This window comes from Eupeodes corollae, chromosome 1 (assembly GCF_945859685.1).
Source record: "Eupeodes corollae chromosome 1, idEupCoro1.1, whole genome shotgun sequence".
Classification (NCBI taxonomy): domain Eukaryota; kingdom Metazoa; phylum Arthropoda; class Insecta; order Diptera; family Syrphidae; genus Eupeodes; species Eupeodes corollae.
In genome coordinates, this window is record NC_079147.1 from 8,094,222 (window position 1) to 8,109,676 (window position 15,455).

A 15,455-nucleotide genomic window follows, 5' to 3' on the forward strand; every position below is an offset into this window, starting at 1 on the left:
TCGGAAACGAGTTTAGACGCAGCATGAATTGTTTCATGACCCGCCTTGAACCCGAACTGTTTATCCGGAATAATTTTGTTGTCCGCAGCCCACTTAGTTAGAGCCCTATTAATGATCTTTTCGAAAACTTTGTTGATGCTCGGAAGAAGACTTATCGACCGAGGATTTGACGGGTTGGAGTTGTCCTTTCCCTTTTTCGGGAGAGGATGAACCACAGCAGTCTTCCAATGCACTGGATAACATGCATTATTCAGTGCATTATTGAAGAGCGTGGTATATATGTCAATTGCTTCCATCGGTAAATGTCTTAGTACAACGTTGGATATACCATCGACGCCTGCTGAATTTTTGTTTTTTATTGAATTGAAGATGAGCTGAAGCTTAACCTTCGTCACTAACAACGGACTTGGTCCCGTTTGCTCGGCGATTATGGCATTTGCCAAGGAATCGTCATTGAACCGCATGAAACCGCGGTTCTCAGATCGCCAATGTGTGATATCATTACGGAGGTAAAAGTGATTAAGTACCTAGGGCTCTGTTTTCCAGGTTGGGGCTAATGCTGACATTCACCTTGTACACTTGCTGGAAAGCAGCTCCCACCGCCTCCACTTTTTCCTTCGGATTTTCAATTATGTAAAAGTCATCGTCAAAGATAGCTTCCTCTGGATTTATTTGCGCTGTCATGAGTACGTCTCTGTTCTCTTTAGTTCTTTGGAGTTTAAGGCACGGAAGGTCATTATCGTTTTTTTTCCTGAATATCTTATTGATTTTGGGGAACATACTAGGGTCACTCGAATTAACTGACCGGATCTTGAATGTTGCAACCATAACCATGGTGGCCATTTTTCAGATATGGTTTTTTTAAATCCCTTATTGGAAAACGCTCTACACAAAGACTATCGAGGCCAATCTTGGCAAGCGAATGGTTTGAATGTGTACAAAAATTGGTTGGTTGACTCATGAACAATTTTATAAAGCCTTTTTTATGTTTTGGGAATCTCCTGATTTGTTTCTGTTTCCACATGAAAATTCACCCTTATATTGAAAAACAAACAATAAATTGATCGAAATGTAAATTATCATTCGTCTATTCATTCTTATCAGAGAGAAAAAACTAATCCTAAACTAAGCCTCTGAACAGCTGACTACATATGCCATTTTTCAAAGATGGACTCCATTTTTCAAATGTGGGGAGTATGCACGTCTTCTTGCATAAGGATTAGTTCCCCACATTTTTTTTATATAGAGTTAATACATATGCAAATTTATGTGCAAATCGCAGCTTGTAGGCAGAAAGCAACAGTCCAAGTTGGTTCTCTCGCTTAGTTTTTTTCTCTCTGATTCGTATATTCACCCTTATTTTGAGATTCATTTTCGATCGAAAGTTATTCGAATTCGAGAAGATTTTATTTTGAGATTCGAATGTTTGCTGATTCAATCGAAACTTCAGTTAAAAAAACACTAAGTAAACTTTGACTTTCGAATGATTCGAATTAAATGTCATTTTTGTGTCGTTCAGATATTTTCTGGTGAATAACTAAAGAAAGATATAGGCCTAGTACATACTTGTGAACCATCTCGTGAACCCAAACAAATTTCAGTTTTTGGTTCACCCGTGAACTTGCTCGTGAAGCTGAGTGGAGAACAGAGTGGAAAGTTTTCGTTCACGGGCAATTCACGTGCAAAATGTACGTGGCGAAGGGTTTTTCTGTAAACTTTATAGATGCTGACCCGTTTTGCAGAGATGCTGCCATGAAGCTCTATAGCCATGGGCCTGCGTCTAAAGACGGTGGTACCTACATTGAAAAAGGTTTGTAAATAAAATAAGTGAAGTGAAAGATAAAAATGTTCGTTTTCAACGTCTGTGCTGATTTCAATGATTTGAGCAAACATTTTTTCAATAAGGCCTTTCGGTTACTTTGTAGAGCTTACAAAAATCTTTATTATATTATAATAAATACAAAAGGCTTTACAATAAATTTATAAATACAAATTGAAATGATTAGCGAAGCTAATTGGGTAGTAATAGTTCAATTTTATAATTATTTATATACATATATTTACAATTTCTAAATAAAATTACAAATTATATTCTTACCAGAAAGAGTAAAAATCATTAATAACTTACTAAATGATCCACATAATACATATTTTTAAGAAAGCATAATAAAATGTAAACCTAACTTAACCTAAATAGTCTTTTAAAAAATGACCGTTTCTTTAAAGGGAATCCTTAGCGTGAATGTTAGATAGTTAATATCATATAAAAAAAGGACTTGTTTTCCTATAGCATACGTTGTACTAAAGTTCTTAATATTTTGTAATAAAGCATTACCTCAAAAGATTAATAATTTAAATAATAACAACTCAATGCAAATAAAAACTATAACAAAACAATGCTATTAAAATAGCCTCTTAATCACCACTAACAGCCATGACTGTATATTCAGGCATATTTGACTTGAATAAATAATACTTACCCAACCGTCCAGAATCCACCTTCATGTGTTGATGCCTAGAAAGCTTAGCATCTACTAAAGTTATAGTAGGTACTAGGTACTTACATAAACACTTGTGCCCACTGATAACAACAACAGCAGAATCAGAATAAAAGTTGTTGATAAGCCGGTTAAGTGTCGTTGCTACGTCTGTTAAAAGCCATTGATTGTCCTCTTAAAGGCCTTTGATAAGTCCCAGCAATCGAAGGAAACCTATCTAGGAGGCGAACAATTTGAAGACCATCCCTCTTGTACAGACACTACAGCGGAATGCCTATACCGTTCACAAAGTAAGTGGGTGCATAGACAAGGGATTCTGATTAGCTAAATCTAACAACAAAAATAGTTGAAATTTCTCCTCCGACGTAGTGTAAAAATTTTGACTGCAAAGTTAGTGTGCACTGATTTTGACGTTACACAATCAGCTGTTAGAAAAATTTACAAAAAAAATCAAACATTCAAAATGAAACTAGTTCAATACTACTTCAAAATAGAAGCAGCTGAAGATATTTGCAATCAAATCTTAACAGCTAATGTTTTTTAAGTGCAATAAACAAAACAATTCACTTAACAATTTTGTTTCCGATCCAGTGCATGCCGCAGCATTCATGTAACAAAACTTGAGGGCACAAAATGCGTAAGATACGGAGCAAGGTAAATTTTAGTTATCTTAAATTCTTTCAATGCAATAGTAAGCTAAAAAATATATTTAACAAAATTATTACAGATTTCGTATTTCTTGCAATTTTTCGTCTTTCGCTTTGCATACGGTTCAACATCGTGTTTGACTCTTTGGACAAGTAATTTGACCTCTACGAGGCCTGCTCGAAGTTTACACACTTCTTCCTTAACCTGGGTTATAGTGTCTCATAAACTAGTTCTAAAATTAAAGAGAGTTTTCAATGCCAGACCTCAAAAGTATTTCGAAAAAGTCTAACTGCTTAAATGTATGTTCCAAATGAGTTCCACCCCACAATGTACATTGATGACAAATACAACATTTGCAAGACCAACAGTAAACACTCAATTTCTCCTTATGACTCGGACACAAGTCCTGCTCTTCAAATTTAGTTTTTTTCTCTCTGCACTGGAGGAGGAAAAGGTAGAAATCGCACAAAGGGCGCTAAACGAATTAAAGGAACTGCGAGTGCTCAAAACAGAAAAAGTTGGACTTTGAAATACTAGATACAACGAATGATTTATTATCGATTCAAGTTATCCAAACATAATTGGTTTTGGACATTGGCTTACTATTAGCAGTCAAAAATTATGTTAATCAAAAACTAAAATCTTTTAGTACATTCATTTATTTTGATAAGAATATTGTAGTTTATTTAATTTCCGTTAATATGTTTAAATGTAAAATAATTTTTTGTTTGTATAATATATGTAATAAGTTTTCAAGAAATCATCTGATTAAGCGAATCCAAATCCTTCAGAACATTCATGAATTGCTTTCGTTAAACATGTCCGCAATTTTTCGAATGATTTATAAAGTGGCAGATCCAGTTGATTGAAACTGTAAAAATAATAAATACAAATAATAAATACATATTTTAATATTTAAACAAATATTTTATTACCATGTATGAGCACAGGGCAACCGATCAGTTGATCTATCATCTCTATGGATTTGGAACTTTTGTATTCCATTCATGCCTTCGAGGGCTGAAAAACCCTGTAAAGGAACTTTGGATGTTCCAGTAACAAACTGCAAGAATTTTGCGCGATCAGCTTGATCAAAACTCCGTAATGCTCTCCAAAACCATTGAATCTGTAAACAAAATAAAATGTTGTTATACTTAAATGAAACCTTATTCCTTTATTAAAATTTACCTGTGGTGACTTCGAATTGTACTTATGGTATTCGGTGTTTTGCTTCAAGTCTTCTATGTCAACATTTGGGAGACCCGATATAAGCAGTTCCAATTCCTGCTCATTGAAAATCGATATCAACCGTTTCGGTATTATATCATAGAACCCTTCTAAAAATGCATTCAACCTAAACGTTGGAAGACAAATTATTGAGTCAACACTTTAACAGACATTGAAATTTAATTAAAAACTTACTGCTGACGAATAGATCCACTCATTTTGAGCTGACAAACCAAACGAATATAATCAAATTTATTCTTTTCAGTTACTGTTATATTTCTTCCGTTCGGTACAAGATCACGAATCTGTGTGACTCCAAATTCTTGTACTTCTGTTGAAAATGTTAGATCATAGCCAAGCGAAGAAATGTCATTGCTCATAAGGTATGCAAGACCCTTATAAAATTCATAGTCCTGTGACTCCATGTCCGTGTATTTGACTTGGATTCCAAGAATATGTTTGTAAAATGAACGTGTGAAGTAACACTCAAGAAGTTTATTGTCGTGTATTGCTTTGGCTTTAAGAAAAAGAATTAAGAAAAAGTTATACTTTACCCGTCTTTAAATTTAATTAATTTTGTTTACCAATGACACGCCCAACAAACTTAAAGTAGCATAAATGATTGGGGTTTGCATGACTGGATGGATTTATCATATAAGTCACTCGGTCACCAGGCGAAACGCAAAACAGAGCGTACATCGGGTTAAAGATTTCCCTCGAGATAATCACGTACCATTCTCGAAGCAGACCACCTGCATCCTGACCCTCCTCGTCTATTCAAATATCAAATATATTTTGTATTGTGAATTAAAGTAAACAACAACAAAAACAAACCTTCGAACACTATATAGAAACGGTTTTTCCATTCCTCTGGGCCACGTCTGTACAACTCTCTGAATGAGTCTTCAAAAACTGTTACACGCCTTACATTGACGGTCAGCTCTTCACGTCGAACTCCCTCATCCATTCGTTCTAACTCCGTTCGGAAGTACTTCCTCTTCACGTCAAAATCTAAAATGCGAGTATGATCGACCAGCACCGAAAATGGACCGTCCGAAAGGTGCGTAGCTGATTGGCGCAGAATTTGGTTGAGAACTGTGCGATGTTTTTCGGCAAATTCAAGGAATTTCTTTTGATCACGTCGTTGTATTTCAGCTTCTTTAGCTGCGGCAGTTGCTGCGCCAGATGTTGATGGAGCAGTGTCGGTGCTTTTACTTGAGCTGCTAGCGGCAGTTAGAGATGCTGTATCACTGTCTTCCACCGTTGCAGAATCACTATTTTCTTGTTCGGTAGACTCGCCAACGCTAGCTCTGCTTGGGGCATTGCGCTGTGGCATCCTCTCATTAATTGTAAAATCGAGAGTATTCGGAATTGCCGGGGATGCTGTCGAAGAGCCGCCAATTGGACGTCTGGTAATTGTAAATGTGTCCGAACGATGATTGCCTGGCCGAACTGTTTTGGTAGCCTGTTTCTTCTTCGAAGCATGAATCAAAAAGAACGCCTCAACTGCCGGTTGTAGAATGAGAACTGCATGTTGATCGTTTGTCTGTTCCAAATGCACCAAACACTCGCTCAGAGTATCCCACAGTTCATTCAGGCAAATGATCTCACTCAGTGGTTCTATTTTTGTAACTGTTTGCAAAGTTTTGTAATCAACTAAATCCCGAACTTGCATGAAAACTTTAAGCGTTCGTAAGAAGAATGTTTGCGAAGAGGATTTTGTCAATAATGGACTCATGCTGGGCAATTGTAGCTCACAAGTAGGTTTCGATTTAGTTGGAGCTGAGATCACTACTTGAGCAGCCGTAAACCGATCGTTTATTATTCCACCACGACCCATTTTCGACTGGTTTTTGCTTGCAGCAGAAGAATCACTTTCATTGTTTGTCTTGAGATTATTTTCCTTGACTTCCTTCATGAGACTTAATATTTGCATGCGCACCAATTCTGCTAAGCCCATTACCCCTTGGATTAATAGTTGAACGACAATCTCATTGGCCTTAGCTGAGCACTGACTTAAGTGAACTATTAATTCGGTGACATATTCCAGGCCCTCTTCAGAGCAACTCTTTGTTGTTAGAACTTCAATTGCAATTTTAAGTTGCTGAATTCTGCTTGGGTAAAGTAAAGTCGGTCGAGCTTTCTTAGCATATTTCTTGCAAGGTTTGTAGCTTTCGCTTTCAGAATCTTCATCGCTGCAGGGAATGGCGTCGGGCTCACTGTCACTGTCATGGACATCTATAACGTGAGGTTTCGCCACAGGCACCACTGGCGTTTCACTTGCAAGATATGCTTTGGGTGTCTCAGTGTCAACAGTTTCAACTATTTCATCGTCTATTGCCACAGGGGTTACTTTGTCTTCTTTCGGAAGCTCAACTCCCAATGAAGCGAGCAGACGAACAAGTTTATCAGTAAGTTGTTGAGACCTTTTGACTACACTCGTTGGGAGAAGTGACATCAATTGTGCAAACGGAGAGTCTTCAAACGATAAAAAGTCCAATTTTGCTCTGTGAGGCAGTGGATTAAGAACAAAGAATGCTTCTTTGGAGCTATTGTTCGCTTGGAAAGGTCGAGTCGAGCAATCCAACTTAAGAAGCACGTCAAATACTGATGGAGTTTTCTTCTTTACACCTGCGGCCGTTGATGTACTTGCTACTTTTGATTCTTCCTCTTTGGGCACAGTGGGTGACGGTGAATGAGAAATTTTTGGTTTCTTCGCAATGTTAGTACACCAAACACCGGCAGCTGAACTCAAGCTTTGATTAGTCGACGGGTTTTGGGTACTAATTTGTCCATCCTTTTCTCCCCTCAATTTTGAATCTATCGTGTCGGTTTTTTCTGTGATATTTTCTATTTCTCTAAATGGTACAAAGTCTCTTGGGAAGTATCGAGCCAACGTTATCAAAAGATCAAGCGAGTTTCGGCACACCATTTGTGCTGCCTGGGGATGAATTCGAATGGCATTACCTTCCGTTCCGCAATAGGATGTTTCCTTACAGATTTGTTCAATACCACGTTTAATTAGAAAAACGCTGGAGCGATAGCCGAGAGCTGCATCAACTCTTAACGTCAGGTATTGTGGTCTACTGATGAGCTTACCATCTGTTCTCGTGATATCGGTTTTATCAGCCATTTTAATGATGGAAATCAACGAATCAATTATCCACTCTCTTGTCCCACTGTTATAGCATAAATGACGAATTACACGATGCAGTCGAAGTATGTTGAATTTTGCATCGTCAATGAACAACATTAAAAGCAATGCAGACAAGGCGTCTACATCGAGGAGACTTCCTTCGGTTTCCATCAAAGCCAACGCAACTGGTTTACCCTGGAGCTTTTGGAAACTTGCATCGCCAGGGCCGTTAGATGAGGATGAGTGAGAATTGTACCAGACGGAATTTGTGTGCCAGCTCGGACGACCTCGTAGGTTTTGGATGGATGGGATTCTTGGTGGAATATATGCTGTTGGTGAGAAAAAGAGATATTTTGATTTGGAAATTTAAAACAAAACCATTCTATTAAGAATTTTTGGATGAAACACATTTTGTTCCTTCGCCTTTATAAAGAAGATATTTATTATCTTGTAATTTTTATATTCTAATGATAGCAAAATACTTGAGAAATGACGATTTTAATTTAGGACAGTCTTTCACTCAAATGTAAGTCGCATTCTTATGTAATTTCCAACATACCTGTTCCACCAATAGCTGGAGTTGAGTTGGCTTGGGAATGAGTAACTAAGCGCTCATGCAGAGTTTGGCGATTGCGGTGTTCCCAATCACGCCTTAGATTTTGCGCTTCAGCTACTAAATCAGGTGGCAAACTTGCGATCTGAGAGTCTTCCATATCAGTCAAAATCTATAATTTAAAAATAAAACAAATGTTAACGTCATGCATTTAAAATTTAAAACAATTATTAAGATTTAATGGAACACCTACCGCTTGCCTGAGAGATGGTTGCAAATTTTGGAAAAATGCTGCCGCATCTACGGGATCATTCGGATTAGCAGTTTGCGCTGCTTGTCTTTGTTGTTCAATACGTTGTTGTGACAATACCTCGGCTTGAATGCTTGGAGGCAGTGCAGCCAGAAAATCAGGATTCACTTCAATTAAGGATTCATGTTCGGTTTCAATTGCATTCTGTTGGGCTCTTTGACGGTTTCGTTGTGCACGTAAATGTTCTTGAATAACTTCTTCACGCATTTCGCTTGGCAGAGCAGCCAAAAATGATGGATCAACGCCTTCAGGTATTTGAAGATCACCAAGTACCTGACGAACTTCTGGACTCATTTCGTCAGTTGCGGCAGATGCTGTGCCAGACGGAGGTGAACCTTCGGCGTCGATTGGTAAAGAACTTGAGGACAAGTTATCAGTTGTAGAAGGTGGTGTATTGGCAACATTTGAAGACGTTGTTGGCAAAGTTCCAAGAGTTACATTCAATAGAGACGATGAAGTTGTTGTCTCTGATGCTTCTGAATTGCCTTCAGTATTACGATCTGATTGATATGAGCTTGTTGTAGCACTTTGAGAAGCTCCTGTCATACCTATCGAACTAGACAATTCCTGAGGATGTGTTGGCGCCGAGAACTACACCAAATAATTATAATTTATATTTATATAGTTATTTATAATTTTATATTTAAAATGTGTGAGTAATATTCAACTATGTAGACCATTTTCCGTTACCTGTGATAAGACATTCTGGATTTCATCATCAAAGTCCATTATAACATCTTCTACATTAAGCTCTTCATCTTCTCCTTCATCCTCGTTCTCATCGTCATTGTCGTCATTATCAATTTCTTGGCGTTCCTCCGCTTCAGCTTCCTCCTCTTCATCGTCATCCTCATCTTCTTCTTCATCATCGTCTGGCAATGGCACCAATGCGGCTTCAGCTAATGCAGCCACAGCCATTTCCGTGGTTATTCGTTGGTGTAAGTTTGTAGCTAATATAATTTGAATTTCATAAAATTAAGTTCAAATGTAATTCGATTCCAAATTTTACCTAAACTTTGGTTTGCTTGAGAATCAGATTGGTTTGAAGCATCTTGGGGTGTAAGAGGTTCACCTTCTGAGTTAGAATCATCACCACTTTCAACAACGTCTGGTTCTATAATTTAAAAAAAAAGTAGTTCATTGTATTTTAAAATACCGTTTGATAAATTGAGTTACAAGAAAATATTACAGAAACCGAAAATAACTCTCCAATATAAGGGATAAGATTTGAAAGACAATTATTATTTTGGACACGAAGATCGACTTACCTCTTGTTGCATCACGGCTAGTAACGGGCGATAGATTAACACTTGAATTTTCTTGTGTGTTTCCACCATCTAAACAAATAACAAAGCGTTATTTAAAATACAAAGACAAACAAATTAAAGTCATATTACTTGTATCAAGGTCTTGGTTATCAATTTCTTCGTCATTTAGTGAATTGAATTCAATTATAGGATCAACAATATCAGACGACGAATTTGCATCACGTGCATCTGAATTTCTTGGGAGTAAAATGGGAATTGCACTCCGTCTGCTACTAGGTGATGTATTGCTTGGGACGGCTGGTGTAGTTACATTAGCACTTGGTGTACTAATTTCAGTTGATTCTTGTCCTTGAACCTTTGCAGATTCATCAGTTGATCCTGCTTGAGCTATCACAGACGCTGTTTTCCTCTTGCGCCTCTTTGTTTTAGCGCGCAATTCTTGCAATACGGGTATTAACTGATGAGCAACTGTTAAACAAATATCTGGTTGGGATTCCATATCCAAATGTTTGGCTTCCTCCAGCCACCAATGAAGTGCTAAAAAGTGACATAGAATGCAAAGAAAGTTAATTTTGGAATTCAAAGCGAACAATTTGTGAAGAAATCACCATCTTGATTGAAAAGTTCATTTTGATTCTCATCGGAATTGTTAAATGAATGAGATGTACAGTACTGTTGATCAACTAACAGCAATCTTCGAGAATCGCGTTGCAGTCTATTATTTGAGCTGGGAACGCGTCCTTCACTTGCATCTTCAGCACCAACAGTGGCATTAGTGCCAAACTGAACGCCACCAGATGATCCCAAAGCACCACCGCCACCTAGTTGATTACTCATACTGCTGGGAACTGGAATAGAAGCCGTCCCAGTTCCACTCGACAATGATTGTCCATGATGAATATAGTAATTAAAACGTGCAATTAGATCTGAAAATAGTTTTGTTAGCATTGTTAGACAATTATTTGTATTATGCTAATATTTGTTACCATCGTCAATGCTGTTATTATTTCTAGCACTTGTACTTGGACCAGTGGCTGGCGAAGAACGAACGATGCCAATGTTAATGCTTGGTAGTTGTTGTTGATGAATGGGATTGAACGAACGGCTCAAAACACTGGCGTTGGTGTTGCGTTGCCGAGTTTGGTGCACTAGAACTAAATTGTCAAGGTTGCTACCACTACCGGCGCCGCTGGTTGATGCCCCACTACTCGTTCCAGATCCTGATGGATTCAAATTAGCTAAAATAATAAAAATATAAATAAGATGGTTTAAGTTAAAACAATTTCAAACATGTTTTTCTTTGTTGAAAAATACACTTCATATACAGTGGCTCCCTCGACTTATCGGACAAATAGAATGTAAAGTTACGCATTGCAGGATTTATAATGTGCCCAGAAAATTAAAAGAAAAGAAGCTGAAGACAAACGATGAGAAGCTTCTTTTTACAACAACTAAAACCCCTTCTTATCTTGGGATACTCTAAAGATTTTTTTTTGAAATCATGAGTAAAGAAGTCAACAATGAAACAACCATAAGAAGAAGCAGCATCATCAAAGTAAGACCGAAATGGCCATGCAACTATATATAAAAAGCTAAATCAGTGAAAAAGTAGAAATTAAAGAATTAAGTTTGCTAACGAACATATGTATATCACAGGATACGTTTTATTGGAATTAGATGAAACTACATATATTTACGGCGGAAAACAAATAAAGAATTTGCCCGTTGCATTCTCGAGCTATTGTAAAGCTCGAGTTACCGATTGCACCTCATCGTGAGCGCATGCATCGTGGTCCATTTGTGTTGTTTGATACTTTTAATTGCTTTTATATACTCGATACCTAACAAAATTAATTTAAATAATTAAATTATCGCAGCCCAAGTATGGATAGTAGTTCGATTTCAAACAAATTCGATGCACTGCCCGACTGTATCCATTTTCCGCACAATGAGATCGATTTTACGGGCGATTTCAATGTTCACAATTCTTCGTGGCTGCGCTATTCTGGTCAGTGAACATACGAAGGAAGTTATATCGAAATTTTTGCTGAGTTAAACCACCTGGCTCAGTTAGTTGACGAGCCAACTCGGATTAATGACGTTGCAGGCCAATCCGCCAACACTCTTGACATGTTTCTTACCTCTGATCCAATATACTGTCAGTGTATTATCGCCTCTAGGCACATCAGAACATTGTGTCATATCTGCAAATTTCTCATGCCAAAAAACCCCAGTTTAAGTTAAAATACCTACGAGAACCGTTTGGCAATATGAGAAAGCAAACTGGGACGGTCTTAATGAATTCTTCAGGAGCTTTAACTGGTCACTATGCTTCCTCGATAGTGACGTGGACTCCAGTACAGATATGATTACAAACTTGATTCTTTATGGAATGAGAAATTTTATCCCTAATAGGGTAAAATCTATCAAACCCGAAGAAAACTCATGGTTTGATTCGAGATGTAGAACCAAAAATGTAAGTTTCCGGATTCCAACCCAACTGAGGAAAACCGGAATAAGTTCAAACAAGCTAGAAAGTCCTGTAACGGACATATAGGACGCATACAAATTTTGCATGATCAGAAATTACGGCAAAAAATACTACAATGTCCCAATTATAGTAAAAATTTCTGGTCATGTGTGCGCAACACTTATCATCGTCAGCTCAATTGATAAAGCTAATTTGCTTGCAGCACAGTTTGCTGTTGATTCGATGCTGCCAAAGAGTGATATGACTCTGCCTGTACTTGAAAGCGTAACCGGTTCTATGGGACGAATCTTCTTTCGCACTCGTTCAGTTACTAGAGTACTTAAAAATCTTGATATTCACAAATCCGCTGGCCCGGATAGTATCCCCGCTTTTGTTCTGAAGAGGTGTTCTTCAACGCTGGCATTATCCATAAATGGCACTTGCATCGAGGAAACTGAACATCTCGATATTCTCGGTATGTGTATCACCAAACACTTTTGTGGAACGATCACATACGCGATGTCGCTAAAAATGCCGCAAGATGTTTGGGTTTTCTAAGGCGATGCAAGAAGTTTTTCTCCCCCTCTGATCTGACTGTTATTTACAAGACTTATATATGTACGTCCGAAAATTGAGTATAACTCCCATATCTGGGCTGGTGCTCCCGCAACTTACTTAAGCCTCTTGGATAGTATTGAACGCAGAGCATTTAGATTGATTGATGATATTACCATCATAAGATCATTTACGTCCCTTGAACATCGTCGAAATGTTTCTTTTCTCACCCTCTTTTACCGTTATTTTAATGGTTTATGTTCTAAAGAAATAGCCAGCTGCATTTCTTAAACAGTTTAATGCTAGGAATGCTCATCAATATACCCTAGCGCCCAACTTCGGTCGTACTGTCAAGTACAGAGATTCGTTCTTTAGCCGTACTATGCGAATGTGGAATGCCTTACCACACTCTGTCTTTCCCAGCTATTGCAACATTCAGGAATTCAAAACCAATGTGCACCGACATCTCCTTTCAACCCCTCTCTCCCTTTCCTAGTGCTAACACTGTGTCTATAATCCTTTGAGTGTGCGCTTATTATAAAAAAAACACTGCTTAAGCTTTTCCTTCTGTCCTATTCTACAGGTCTCTTTAGGAGTGGATGGAAAACTGCATTTGTCCAGCCTGTTCCTAAAAAATCCTCCTCACCATCTAACTATCGTCTAATTGCACTTACGTCCCTTCTTTCTAAGGTCATGGAAACGCTGATCAATTTTCAGCTTAAGAAATGTCTTGAAGAACGGAAGCTTCTTAATGACCGGCAGTATGACTTTCGTTGCAATAGATCCACTCGTGATCTCATGGTTTATCTCACCGAACAGCGGAACAAATCTTTACATCGTTTTGGAGAAAGTAAGATTATTGCACTTGATATTTCAAAGGCATTTGATAGAGTTTGGCATCAAGCTCTCTAATCGAAAATGTGGTATTGATGAATCTCTTCTTTGTTGGGTTAGATATTACATTTAGGACCGTTCAATTCAAGTAGTATTGGACGGGTTTAAATCTGATATTCACAAAATAAACGCAGGTGTGCCCCAGGGCTCCGTTTTGTCTTCTACGCTCTTCCTTATTTTTATAAATGATCTTTTGTCTGAAAACTTCTAACCCACTAAATTGATTCGCTGATGACAGTACCCTCAGCTTCTCATATTCGTTTTTAGATTCTCATCCTTGTGCTTCGGATGCCACTATCCATGAGTGGTATTTGCATCGAGGAGATTGAACAGCTTTCAGTCCTTGGTATGTGCATTGTTGTGGAGTGATCACATATTTGACCTCGCCAAATATGCTAAGTGTTTAGGTTTTCTCCGAAGATGGAAGAAGTTTTTTACCCCTTCTGATATGGCTATAATCTATAAAGTTTATATTCGTCCGAAACTCGAGTACAATTCTTATATTTGGGCCGTTTCTCCAATAACACACTTGAGCCTCTTGGACAGAATTAAAAAAGGAGCTCTAAAATTGATAGGTGACCATTATTTAACTGAAACTTTTGTATCTCTACTACTTCTTCCATAAGCAATGATCTAATGAAATAGCCAGTTGCATTCCTCCCCTCAAACAATTCAACCGTAATACCGTTCTTTTTGGAATGCCCTTCAGTTTACACTTGAGCCGAATTTCGGACGTACTGTAAAGTACAGAGATTCTTTTTTTAGTCGCACTACACGAATGAGGAATGCTTTACCAGACTCAATATTTCCAACTCATTACAATGTGCAGGCATTCAAAACCTATGTGCATCGGTATCTCCTTTCCAATCCTATTCTCCCTTCCTAATTGCTCGCACTGTTTATAATCATTATAAGGGTATTCATATCCCCTTGAGTGCGCGCACAATATAAATAAAGCATGGGGGTAGGTCGGGCTATACGGATGGGGTGTTCGGAACTAACATTTTATGAAAGGTAAAAAGTATCATTTGGCTAACATCAATATTTTAAAACAACGTTTGGGGTCCAGTGTCATTGAGTTTGAAATACAAGACAATTTCATCATCTACCAGGACAACAAAATGGTTATAGAGTTTTACACTCTCTATACATTTTCTAAGAGAAAATGAATTGCGAAAATGTATATTTCATGTTTTCGATTTATACTTTCCCTAAATAATTTGTTAATAATAGTTTGTGGATATTTTGTTAAGGCAATAATTTTCTTGATAAAATATTTACTTGAACCATTGATTTAGATCGTTTGAAGAATTAATATATTATATAATTTCTTATCCACTGGGTATTGTTTATTATAGAAACGGATAAGAAAACATTTTCATTGCTACTTACATGAAACTGTATAACGAATTATAGGAACTCCGTCTAAACGACGATCACTTGTAGAAGCTCTCGGCTGATCTGGAGCATAGGCATGGTCAAAAATTTCAATAAACTGTCTGGTTTCTTCATCTGCATCAGCTTCACTGCGTTCTTCTCCATGTTCTTCATTTCCATCTGTAAACAAAATCCTCATTAAATCAATAAAAAAAAACTTTTGAAAAGTGAGTTGCTAAAAAGAGGTTCTTTTTGAACGTATTTAAATAAATACTTTTTAAATTGATAATGACTTACCATCATCATCACCATCTCTTTCATCGTTGTCTTCAGATGCATTCGATTCCGAATCACTTGATTCACTGCTCGTCTCGAAAGCGACATCAGCATTTGGGCTTTCTGTATCATTCAAGCCTACATTAAGATGTCGAAATACTCCATCATTAAAATATTCTGTATCATTTCCCAGAATACCATCGAACATATTATTGAACTTTAAAGAAAAATAACATATAAGTA

At 37.5% G+C, this 15,455-nt stretch overlaps 1 protein-coding gene across 1 annotated transcript in view; it reads right to left on the reverse strand.

The window, feature by feature from the left end:
• Positions 1-3,787: 3,787 nt before the first annotated feature.
• LOC129942246 (E3 ubiquitin-protein ligase HUWE1) overlaps positions 3,788-15,455 on the reverse strand; it is a 37,171-nt gene continuing 25,503 nt past the window's right edge. Inside the window, exons 7-22 of the mRNA XM_056051100.1 lie at positions 15,234-15,429; positions 14,952-15,116; positions 10,627-10,878; positions 10,249-10,566; positions 9,770-10,177; positions 9,641-9,709; positions 9,382-9,486; positions 9,063-9,322; positions 8,316-8,963; positions 8,069-8,234; positions 5,208-7,838; positions 4,958-5,146; positions 4,569-4,890; positions 4,335-4,500; positions 4,082-4,272; positions 3,788-4,017 (exon numbers count right to left, since the gene is read on the reverse strand). Coding sequence (XP_055907075.1) covers positions 3,915-4,017; positions 4,082-4,272; positions 4,335-4,500; positions 4,569-4,890; positions 4,958-5,146; positions 5,208-7,838; positions 8,069-8,234; positions 8,316-8,963; positions 9,063-9,322; positions 9,382-9,486; positions 9,641-9,709; positions 9,770-10,177; positions 10,249-10,566; positions 10,627-10,878; positions 14,952-15,116; positions 15,234-15,429 — 6,189 coding nt within the window. The 3' untranslated portion in view covers positions 3,788-3,914. The remainder of the gene's footprint in view (positions 4,018-4,081; positions 4,273-4,334; positions 4,501-4,568; positions 4,891-4,957; positions 5,147-5,207; positions 7,839-8,068; positions 8,235-8,315; positions 8,964-9,062; positions 9,323-9,381; positions 9,487-9,640; positions 9,710-9,769; positions 10,178-10,248; positions 10,567-10,626; positions 10,879-14,951; positions 15,117-15,233; positions 15,430-15,455) is intronic.